At 37.6% G+C, this 12724-nt stretch overlaps 1 protein-coding gene across 1 annotated transcript in view; it reads right to left on the reverse strand.

Annotated features, from left to right (window-relative positions):
* Window positions 1-2924: 2924 nt before the first annotated feature.
* Window positions 2925-12724, reverse strand: part of hhat (hedgehog acyltransferase) — a 41150-nt gene continuing 31350 nt past the window's right edge. The window contains exon 12 of the mRNA XM_051132606.1: window positions 2925-4668. Within this exon, the coding sequence (XP_050988563.1) occupies window positions 4589-4668 (80 nt within the window). The 3' untranslated portion in view covers window positions 2925-4588. The remainder of the gene's footprint in view (window positions 4669-12724) is intronic.

A 12724-nucleotide genomic window follows, 5' to 3' on the forward strand; every position in this document is an offset into this window, starting at 1 on the left:
AGGATGCGCTACCATCTTAAACATGTCAGGGAATGAGCGCCCCCTGCTGGTCGGCCAAATAATAGCTGGCCCCAGCAGCATGCTAGGTCTTCTCATATTGGTCAGCCACCCAAGTAAAGACCAGGCTCTGGTCTCCTTAGCTTTTAGTGAGGAACCAGACTCTGGCTACTGCATGCAAAAGACATACTTGATGTCGGTACCTTAAGAAAGCTGCTCCAACAGAGGGGTAGCACATGCTGACAAGCTCAATATCTGCCGTCTGGATGCGCTACCATCCTTAACACTGGGCCAAGTTGATTATTAAGGACAAGAGTTGGTCAGCAAGCCAGCCTGAGCCTTCTCTAATGGGTCTCCCATCCAAAAACAGACCAGGCTGCGGCCTGCTTAGCTTTACTGAAGAAGCAGACTTTGACTACTGTAGGCAAGGGATAAGGTTTGGCTGGCACGGCTGATAGAGCTGCTCTAATAGAGGGGTTAAGTTGTGTTAAGTTGGTTTTGTTTTCGATATTCGTGACACATTCAGCGATAAACGCCAATAACTTTAAAACGACTTGCCCTAAAAAAGTCTAAAGGGTGTGACCACTAAAAGAGCAAAGGTGATGATGTTTGACAGCCTTCATTTTCAGTATTTTCGCTCTATATTATGAGCACTGCCCCGCTCAAGCCGTCGCAATGTGCATGAAGCCGTGAGAGCTCGCTCTCAGCGGAGCATTCAGTAAGGGACCGTGGAAAAAGTGCAAGTTTTCTTAGTTTTTTGCTGTAGCTCAGTGGGCGGTGTTTTTGTAATCGCTTCTTTGTTAAGCCTTTCATGCATGGTGTCCACATTTGTGGACAGTTATTTAACTCCATTTAGAGTAATATGTTAGTATTTTATAAACTAAAATATTTGAGCAAAATGTAATTTTTATTCAACAAAAACCAACTGTCCAAGTATGTGGACGTCATTCAACAGTAGAGTCAAATTCCATAAAGTCTGATTTCTGTAATCTGCTAGTATATCTATTCAATTTTTTCCAAAGATGCTATAAATTATATTTTATTATAACAAATATATCAACATAAAATGTATTATTATAACATTAAATGGCCACTTTATACATACATATGGAGACAAATTTGCATTTTGCCTGCCAATCAGGTACAGCACAGCTCAAGGAGTTAGTACAGAATAATAGAAAATATCCCAGACGACAGTGGAAGTAAGATAAGGATGAAAATATAGTAAGTTCATACAATCAACAATTTTTGATTTGATTTTTATGATTTGCCTATATTGCTAATAGGTTTCTGCATATATGTAACTACTGTTATTGTTCCACTTCCTACAATATGTGTTTTATTGTTATTATATTGTAATATTATTGTTTTTAATAACTGAACTGATATAAATAACATAACATGCCATTAAAAAAACACATTATTACATATTGTCAGCTGTGGCTTTATGTCCCATTTTTCTCCTTTGTTCCATGATGTCAGGTAAATATTTTTTTAATAAAACTGAATTTTATTAAAACAAAAGAATTTCAATTTTAGCGTCATATTAAAATAATAAAAAGAATAATAAAAAATTCTAGATAATGTTTTCCATAATGCATGCATGAAAGGGTTAAAGGGCCTATAGACATGAGACCAGTGTCAATCAATAGAAGGGGACAGTGGACATTTTTCACAACCTCTTTTTTACCCCTACTGGCTAATTATGGAATTGCATGTCCAAAAATTAACATTCTTTTTCAAATAACTTTTCAAAGCAGGAAGATAGAGACATGAAACCAGTGTCAATCAATAGAGGGGGACAGTGGGCATTTTTCACAACCTCTTGTTTACCCCTAATGGCTGATTAGGGAATTGCATGTCCAAAATTAACCTTCTTTTTGTAATAACTTTTTAAAGCAGGAAGACAGAGACATGAGACCAGTGTCAATCAATAGAGGGGGACAGTGGACATTTTTCACAACCTTACGTTTTACTCCTACTGGTAGAAAAGGGAATTGCATTTCCAAAATTAACATTCTTTTTGTAATACATTTTTTTCTGCAGGTGGATAGAGACATGAGACCAGTGTCAATCAATAGAGGGGGACAGTGGACATTTTTCACAACCTTACGTTTTACTCCTACTGGTAAAAAAAGTTATTACAAAAATAAGGTTAAATTTGGACATGCAATTCCCTTTTCTACCAGTAGGGTTAAATTGGAAGGTTGTGAAAAATGGCCACTGTCCCCCTCTATTGATTGACACTGGTTTCTTGTCTCTATCCACCTGCTGTAAAAAGTTATTACAAAATAAAGGTTAATTTTGGACATGCAATTCCCTTTTCTCCCAGTAGGGGTAAATTGGAAGGTTCTGAAAAATGTCCTCTGTCCCACTCTATTGATTGACACTGGTTTCATGTCTCTGTCTCTGTAATGTAAAAATTTATTACAAAAAGAAGGTTAATTTTGGACATGCAATTCCCTTTTCTCCCAGTAGGGGTAAAATGGAAGGTTGTGAAAGATGGCCACTGTCCCCCTCTATTGATTGACACTGGTCTCATGTCTCTATGATCCTGCTGATGAAAGTTATTTTAAAAAGAATGTCAATTTTGGACATGCAATTCCCTAATCAGCCAGTAGGGGTAAAAAAAAGAGGTTGTGAAAAATGTCCACTGTCCCCTTCTATTGATTGACACTGGTCTCATGTCTATAGGCCCTTTAACCCTTTCATGCATGAATTATGGAAAACATTATCTAGATTCTTTTATGATTCTTTGTATTATTTTAATATGACGCTAAAATTGAAATCCTTTTGTTTTAATAAAATTCAGTTTTATTAAAAAGATATTTACCTGACACCATGGAACAAAGGAGAAAAATGGGACATAAAGCCACAGCTGACAATATGTAATAATGTGTTTTTTTAATGGCATGTTATACTATTTATATCAGTTCAGTTACTAAAAACAATAATATTACAATATAATAACAATAAAACACATATTGTAGGTTATTGGTGTTTATCGCTGAATGTGTCACGAATATTGAAAACAAAACCAACTTAACCCCGCTTAGCCTGCACAGTACTTAAAATTTCACTTACCACATAAGGAGAGATGACTGATGAGACAATGGCGAATGATTTGCAGATCCTGTGCAGCACCGGCATACACCAAATATTGTTAAATGTGTGGTAAGTAGTATAAACAAAGTAGGCGTGAACGCGAATCTGGAAAGTAAGCTAAGGCGCATTCAAAACAGATTTCAATACCCCGCATATTAATATCGGCTCCCTGATGCACCCAGTTTATATACAGTATAATTACCCAAAGACATAACTGCGAGAGAATTAGCACTGAAATATATTTTTCCTCCCATCTCGTATTTATTACCTTCAGGGGTTCCAAAGTACACGTCATTTCCTTTCTAAATAGGGTATTTGGAATTGGGTATATCCCTATACAAACATTACAAAAATAATGGCTTGTAAATGGACATTGCTGCTAACTTGAAGCAGAGGGGAAGTCTGAGTTTGTTACATTTGTAACTGCAATTATGTACACTTTGAAGAGTGTGTAGTGTTACATAACAATTAATCAACGCTGATTAATAGCAGAGCGACCTGTGTTGAGAAGCACACACATATGCACATAATGGACCTGTGTAACTTGTGATGTCTGAGTAATTTCTGTATGACTCACAGAAAGGGCAGGTCATGCATGACCTCTGCCATACCATCTACTAAAATAACATCAAATCACAGAGAAGAGATGGAGAGAGAGACTGCAATCATAGCAAACTGATGCTATATATATATATATATATATATTTACACTTTATTTTCTTTGCATTTTACTTTTTTATTTGAATTAAAAAAACTATTTATGTGGTAATGCAGTAATACAGTTTTATCTTGTCAATAAAGCACACTAAAATTGAAACAGAGAGTGGAAGATTTTTGTGAAGGGATTATGAATGATTAATCTGATACTGATAAAGGTACGCTGCTGAGATAAAGCTCTTTAAAGTGTAATCCCCCCTAACACTGAAACATACGCATGTCTTGCCTCTCTCTAATAAAGGAGAAACTTCAGGCTAGCAGGTCAGTGATTAAGCACACAGAGCAGCTTGAACTGTTAGTAAGAAGATAGAAGAATATATACACAAGGAGAAAGACAGAATGATGGATAAAAACATGAGACGAGACGGAGAGATCAGGACAAGAAAGATCAGAGGGACAAAATGAACGAGAGGATGGAAATCTACACAGATGGAGGGACGAGTGAGAGAGAGAGAGCAATGGTCAAGCTGTATCCTGGCCGCTGATCAGAGACATGTGTCACCATCAGTGTTCTGACAAACTCATAAATAAAGCAGCTACAGGATTAACCATCAAAAACACACCTGGCGCACACACGCCATTTCATTTCCACACACGCGCTGGTCAAATACAGCATAGCTATTATACAAACACATGATATTGTAGGAGTTGATAGGAATGCTGGTTGTCCACATTGTGATTGGTCCAAACCAAGGAAAAGCTCCAAAAACCAGTGTGTTATCTGTGAGAATCTTTGTCTTTCCATGATTCCACTCTGAGCGGTGTGTCGTCATCTCATGTCCCACTCAATACCAACTTGAGCAAAGCAATACAGAAAAGCAACCATTGGAATGGCCACAGAAGACCAGCCTGTTAAAGAAATAAAGAGAGAGTTTGAATGGTACAATATAAAGGTATGCAGAAAGAATACTTAGAATTGTGGTTGAATTAGAAAGCTTACAAACAAGATAATACATAGATTTGTCATTTGGATTTCTCAATGCCTGAAGGCTGCTGAACAAAGGTCTCCAGAAAAAAAAGAAGGATGATGTGAATATTTATCTTTAAAAGAGATAGTTAAGCCGAAAATGAAAATTACCCCATGATTTACTCACCCTCAAGCCATCTTAGGTGTTTATGACTTTATTCTTTCAGACCAATACAATCAGAGTTATATTAAAAAATGTCCTGGTTCATCCAAGATTTATAATGGCAATGAATGGGTGTTGAGTTTTTGAAGTCCAATAAAGTGCATCCATTCATCATAAAAAGTACTCCACACGTCTCCAGTGGGTTAATAAAGGCCTTCTGAAGTGAATTGATGCTTTTTTGTAAGAAAAATATCCATATTTAAAACGAAACCATAATCTCAAGCATACGAGTGTTCAGAAGAGAGTTGCGTTCCAGCGGATGAGGTAGGATTTAGGCTCTAGTCTTGCGAAAACCAAGTTTTGTTCACAACAGAGGGAAACCAGTTTTCTCTTGGCTTATACTGAAATTTTACTTTCGCATTTTCCTCTACAAATACTTGTTTTGTATTTTTAATTTGTGACCAGTGCTTTGTTTTGCTCTCTCCACTGAGCTTCCGCGTTCATCACTTCTCACCTTCTTCGTTATTTACTGATAGTTTGATTATATATATTGTATTTCACTTGGTATTTATTTATTTGTTTGTTTGTTTGTTTGTTTTTTGTTAATATGAATTGGAAGGGATTAATAATGGACAATATCTTGTTATCATTATTCAGTCTGTATTGTCACATAAAAGACAAATAATAAGATTCTAAGTAAAAAATTATATTTTTCTTATACAAACTTATTTATTAACCATCTGGAGCTGTGTGGAATACTTTTTATGATGGATGGATGGACTTTACTGAACATCAAAATTTCAACACCCATTCACTCCTATTATAAAGTTTGGAAGCAGCAGAGCTCTAATTGTAGGTGCCTGAAAGAAGAAAGCCATACACACCTAGTATGGCTTGAGGGTGAGTAAATCATGGGGTAATTTTCATTTTTGGGTGAACTATACGTTTAACCACCCATTATCAAATAAACAACCAGTCAGGAAACTACTGATGTAAGTTCGACATAACTCACAATTCTTTGAGTGTCCACTGTAAACTCATTACTGGCTCTTAACAACTGACTTATGGAAATTTGCCACTTTGCCGTTTATAAGAGTCATTTGTTTATGATGTTCTTACAGTCTTTTTGGGCCTTCTGAGCCCTTGGATTTCATTAAAAAAATCTTAACCTGTGTTCAGAAGATAAACAAAGGTCTTACGGGTTTGGAATGACATGAGGGTTAGCAATAAATGACAGAATTTCCATTTTTGGGTGAACTAACCCTTTAACAGATTATTTTGTTGCATGTAAATGTCACTATGATTGGCAAAATTGCATATGGACAGACACAAAGCACCAGTGACTGTTTTAGGCCACATTTGCAATCATTTTAATCTCAGTCTGGAGTTCTGCAATTTCAACATTTACATACACAAAACACACTGCAGTCTGGTGGTTTCTTGTACAGATTCAATTATGTAGCTGTGCTTACTATAAGTTACTGCGGCATCCAGTGATAATTTCCCCCACGTGAGCTCTGATGTATAACCACACACAGATTAACAGATATAACGTGAAATCTTATTAGACCACAGGGGCGTATTCACTCATTATCTCATTTACATTCTTTTTCGCCCCCTGCAGTCAGTAAATGAACAACGGTGTAAAGGCAGCATGGTACAAGGTCCCTTTCTAAAACGTTTAAGCCCAAAGTATACTTTGTTTTTGTATGAATACCATAGGCTGGTCTTAGCTGGTTTAAACTGGAAGTAGCTGGTTTAAGCTGGTCTCCAAGCCTGGCTAGGCTGGTCAGGCTGGTTTTAGCTGGTTGTTCCATCTGATCTCCCAGCCTGACCAGCTAAGGAAGTGCCAAAACCCCTCTAAAATCAGGCTGGATGACCTGCTAAAACCAGCCAACCAGCTAAGGTTGCTTTTAGCTGTGTTTTTTTTCAGCAGGGTAAACTAGCTAGCATATGCGTACAGTCAAAATCCCTTTAAGGCAAGTCATTTCACTTGGCGGCCATCTTTGAAACGCCTCTCAGGCAGGCAAGTGCAGCTTTTCTTTGAATGGGGAAACATCAAATTCTCCAAAACTGTTCACCAAGCTTATGATTAAATTTCATATTTGAAATCACCAATGAAATCCGACAAGAACTGCCTCGTAAATATTGTTCCAGGTTGCCAGGTTTTCACAACAAAACCTGCCCAACTGCTTTTTAAAACTAGCCCAATCGCATTTTTGGCGAGGTTCCCCTGGTCAAATTAGCATTCCAGGGGCTAAATATTGCGTATATATATTGAGGTTGCTTCAACCAGCGGACATGAAAAACAGCCCACGGCAACAGTGTTAAAGTAGCCCAATTCCGCGGGAAAGTCGTGGACTTGGCAACACTGCATCGAACGACAGTCGACATACGCGCTCTAGAAAGCTTCATCCATGTCCAGTGTCTTCTCTATACTCTCCTGTGAGTTGTGACCAATAACAAATATTTTTAAACTCTTAAACCAAAGCTGTCTCATATCCTTACGCAAGCACTTGTCAATGTGATCGTCTGTTGTTGTTGCCGTCTTCGCTATTTTGTTGTTGTTCCGTCCCTGTAGTTTCGTTTTCTACTGTGAAACCTGGGACAATGTTGCCACCATGTGGAACAACTGATTTCTGCAAGATAAATCACTCAACGTCCCCTGGTGGTGAAATAACCTCCCAACCTTCACCTAAACAGCAGAATCCATTATAATCTTTAAAACACTTGAAGACACCTTTTCCCGGAGCACTTCACTTAATGCACTTATATATCTGCTTCTCTCAAGTACTTATGGATTTGTGTTATGCTAGAATACTTGTATTAGAGTCTCTCTTATTTGCTTCCGTTGGTGTTACCTTCATATTGTTAAAGTATTATTTATTTTATAAATAACTTCTAATTATTATTACCAAAGTTATATATACATGAGGAGATTCTCATAATTACACTTCCCCCTCAACATGTCCACTAAGAGCCCCAAGCTGTTAAAACACACCAGACAGGTGTGTGTGTTTGTCTCTGGTGGGTTCATTAAAAGGACCTGCCTTGTTGCATCAGGGCCGAGAAAAGAAGGATGAAGTGAAGCAGAGAGAAAATGAGAGTAAATGAAAGAAGGGAGGGTGCTGATTACATTTGGTTACACCTCATTGTCCTTCAGGTGCTGGAGTCACAGCTTTGGCCACTTAATGCACTTTGTCATGCCAACAACAGACACAAAACACTGTAATGTAGCAGTAAGGCTACCAAAAAGTCAGACGAAAAGAAGCTCAGAGTGTGTGTTGTGTCTAATTTTGTCTGTGTAAGACTACAGATCTGTGCGAGTGTGTTTTCTGAACTTTGTCCTCCAACTACACACAAATCCTCTCAACATGACTCAACTTGCGTCACACCAAACCCACCTACATTAAATAAGGAACAGAGACACGTCAACACACACACTTACAGAGGCAAGAAAAAGAAAAGGTTATTGTTACATCATAGAACGCTCGCCCAAAACAAAATAAAAATAAAATAAACAGACCTTCTGTATGTGAAAAGACATACAGGCAACAAAATGTAGTCATAAATCATTTTAAAATATTAAAATACAACCAATATACTTTGTAGACATAGTAAGGGATGCACCGAGTTTAAATTATGTCAGAAAGGCTGCGTGGTACTGTGTGAAAGCCTGTCAAAGACTGACACATAAGAGAAGAAACTGTCAAATAAAGTTGTTATTTTTGTCTTCTTTGCACACGAAGTATTCTCGTGGCTTCATAACATTACAGTTGTCACACATGGACTATTTTAACAATGTCCTTACTACCTTTCTGGGCCTTGAATGTGTCAGTTGCATTGCTGTCTATGCAGGGTCAGAAATCTCTCAGATTTTATCAAAAATATCTTAATTTGTGATCTGAAGATGAACGAAAGTTTTACAGGTATGGAACAACATAAGGGTGAGAAATTAATGACAAAATTTTCATTTTGGGTGAACTATCCCTTTAAGTGAACATATTAAAGGAGAACTCCACTTCCAGAACAACAATTTACAAATAATTTACTCACCCCCTTGTCATCCAATATGTTCATGTCTTTTTGTCTTCAGTCGTAAAGAAATTATGGTTTTTGAGGAAAACATTTCAGGATTTTTCTGCATATAATGGACTTCATTGGTGCCCCGAATTTGAACTTCCAAAATGTAGTTTAAATGCAGCTTCAAAGGGCTCTAAACGATCCCAGCCGAGGAAGAAGGGTCTTATCTAGCGAAACTATCTGTCATTGTTTTCGTAAAATAAAAATTTGTATACTTTTTAAGCACAAAAGCTTGTGTAGCACAGGCTCTGGGATGCGCGTCCACGGGCCGCTCTTGAACGACTCGTTCATTTTGAACGAATCTTTAATGTGACTCGTGAAGAACGAGTCATCTCAGGGAGTGATTCGTTCAGTCATGCATGCGCAACATCCTATTAGGTTCTGTACTGGAATTAGTTCACCTGTTTCGAGTCTTCGGGTTTTTCGAGTTGTTCGTTCATCTTATGGGGCTGTCACGTAGGGCTGCACGATTAATCGCACGATGTCGTGAGGCGCGTTTAGTCAATGAAGCCGGTACGTTGATTAGCAGTAAAGCTCCATCACGTGCGTTCAGCTGGAGCGGCAAGTAATACACAGAGCCGTAAGGCACTGACAAGCTACGCCAAATCGAATTCGATTTTGCGCGCGATTTGGCGTAGCTTGTAAGTGCTTTACGGCTCTGTGTATTACTTGCTCTGTGTACTGAACGCACGTAATGGAGCTTTACTACTAATCAAAGTACCGGCTTCAATGACTAAACGCGCCTCACGACATCGTGCGATTAATCGTGCAGCCCTACTGTCACGTGATGCTGATTTTGCTAAAATGAACGAAATGACTTGAAAAAAAGATTAATTCATTTTGCTGAATGAGACTCAAAGGTCCGAGACGGTAAAATGATCCGAACTTCCCATCACTACTACGAATCACATCTTCGAATCACCACAAGTTCATCGTCTGTGTACCCTGGCTCAAAAAGGTAGAGTATGTCGAAAAACTTTGAATCGTCCCACATCGTTGTACCTTTTTGCTTGTAAACAGCGTTTTACTTACTTGCACTTTCTTAGTCTTTGCGCGTTCGCTTTGTAAACACCGGGTCTGTAGTTCCGCCTACGTTCCGCGTGACCTTTTGACGTGATTCAATAGTACATGAACGCGCATCCCAGAGCCTGTGCTACATGAGCTTTTGTGCTTAAAAAGTATAAAAAAAAATTATTTTCCAAAAAAAAAAAAAAGATCGTTTCATTAGATAAGACCCTTCTTCCTCGGTTGGGATTGGTTAGAGCCCTTTGAAGCTGTATTTAAACTATTTTGGAAGTTCAAAATCGGGGCACCAATTAAGTCCATTATATGGAGAAAAATCCTGAAATGTTTTCCTCAAAAAACAGAAGTTCTTCACGACTGAAGACAGAAAGACATGAACATCTTGGATGACAAGGGGAAGAGTAAATTATTTGTGAATTGTTGTTCTGGAAGTGGACTTCTCCTTTAAATGTAACTAAAGCAGCAGAATATAGTTCCTATATTAAACAGAGAATGAAATGAACAAACGAATGAATAACTTCAGGGTCTTGTGAGTCTCTGTGCCCAGCAGGTCTCTCTCTGAGCTTTACTGTACCCTGCAGCTCCTCCTGCCTCTAACTGAGCGGCACTAAACCTTTTCGTCAGCGTCTGACTGACAGCTGCTGTAGGGGGTGGGTGAGATCAGCATGGCTACCTTTCAGAGATGTCAAGAATGAATGATTCCATGGCGACCGTTGTTAAGACTCTGTGGTGTTTATGGTACCCGATGGCAATTGCATGAATAGCAGCTTCTAGAAACTTCCAGACAGACATTCACCTACCTTTATCTTTCTATCTCTATAACTCTTTGAAGATAAATGCCCAGCCGCCCACTGGTGCTTCATTTGCCATTAAATGCTACCAGCAAGATCTTAAAGCAGTTTGTGAAGACTTTTTCAAATGATTTCATCTTATTGATTTGATTTCATACAATTTATTATCAACCGCAGCAGCACTGGAGCTGCATAAATGTCACATCATCATGATGATGATTTGAGATCATCCAAAGAGCTTAAATGGAATCAAGAACAGCTGACTGCCTATACAAAGAGTCACATGATCAGTGTAACAAATCTGCTTATTTGATTAGTGATCAAGAAATAGTGACTTGAATATTTATTAGTTTTTTAATGCTCAGAATTTTATACTCCACTTCAATGCTGAAAAAGCATAATAATACATAAACCACTCTGATCCTGCAAACAATCTTACAAAATCATTTGTAACATCTCATAAGCACCACAAAACAGTGACTCAGCTCTTCTCCATCACAAAATGTGTTGTGAGCACTTCAGAATGAATTCATTTCCTCACTTTTGTGTCTGATCTGGGATGAAATGACAGGCAGTCCCACATCATTACATTACAGCTTTCCTTCTGAATTACTGCCTCAACATCACACACAAAATGTTAAAAGGTTGAAAACTTTCACATTTCCAGAGTTTAAAAACACGCCGTCAGCATCTGTGGTTGGCTTGTCAGCTGTTACGATTGAGGGGAAATAAATCTGACTGATGACATGTGTGAATGACTTTCTACCCTTGTAAAAAAAGTGCTTAATTGTATTGAAAGTGCAAAAAGCGCACACACACACACACACACACACACACACACACACATATATATATATATATATATATATATATATATATATATGAAGAGTTCAGATGCAAAACCAGCTAAAAGCCATCTCGGTCAAAAATGAGATAATGATACTGAGTGAATGCTCTCGACACATATTATACGTCCATCAAATACTTTTTCTGCAAACTCGCTAAAATACCAGCCTCAGCCCAATCAGAAGTACCGGTACTTACATAGAAACCTATACATCTGAGCCTGATAAAAAGGCATTTTTTAAAGAAACACATCAGATGATGGATTTAGCTGGTTTTGCATCTGAACTCTTCATATATACTCTTCATATATATATATATATATATATATATATATATATATATATACACATATATACACACACACACACACACACACACACACACACACAAGTACTTGCAGAAATATATGATAATATATTAATGAAATAAAACGTCATTTAATTGTACTTAATTATCACTTTCATGACCGTTTCTCTAAACCCTTTTAAGGAAATACAATCTGAGCTATATTAAAAATGTCTTGGCTCTTTCAAACTTTATAATGGCAGCGAATGGGAGTTGAGATTTTGAAGCCCAAAAAAGTGCATCCACCCATCATGAAAGAACTCCACACGACTCCAGGGGTTAATAAAGGCCTTCTAGATGCAATGGTGTAAGAAAAATGTCCATACTTGAAACTTTATAAACCGTAATCTCTAGTTTGTCTCTCGTGAACATGCATATGGCAGTTAGCAGATTACGGTTTACAAAGTTTTAAAAACTGATATTTTTCTTACACAAATGCATTGATTCGATTTAGACGGCCTTTATTAACCCATAGGAGCTGTGTGGAGTACTTTTTATGATGGATGAATGCACTATTTTGGACTTAAAAATCTCAACACCCATTCACTGCCATTATAAAGCTTGGAAGAGCCAGGACATTTTTTAAATAAAACTGATTGTATTTGTCTGAAAGAAGAAAGTCATACACACCTAGAATGACATGAGACTGGGTAAATCATGGGGAGATCATCAATTTTTCCCTTTAAAATGGTAATCTTTAAAGTACATTTACTTTGATGTGTCAATTAACTTACTAAAGCATGCTAG

The sequence above is a fragment of the Labeo rohita genome, chromosome 17 (assembly GCF_022985175.1).
Source record: "Labeo rohita strain BAU-BD-2019 chromosome 17, IGBB_LRoh.1.0, whole genome shotgun sequence".
NCBI classification, from domain to species: domain Eukaryota; kingdom Metazoa; phylum Chordata; class Actinopteri; order Cypriniformes; family Cyprinidae; genus Labeo; species Labeo rohita.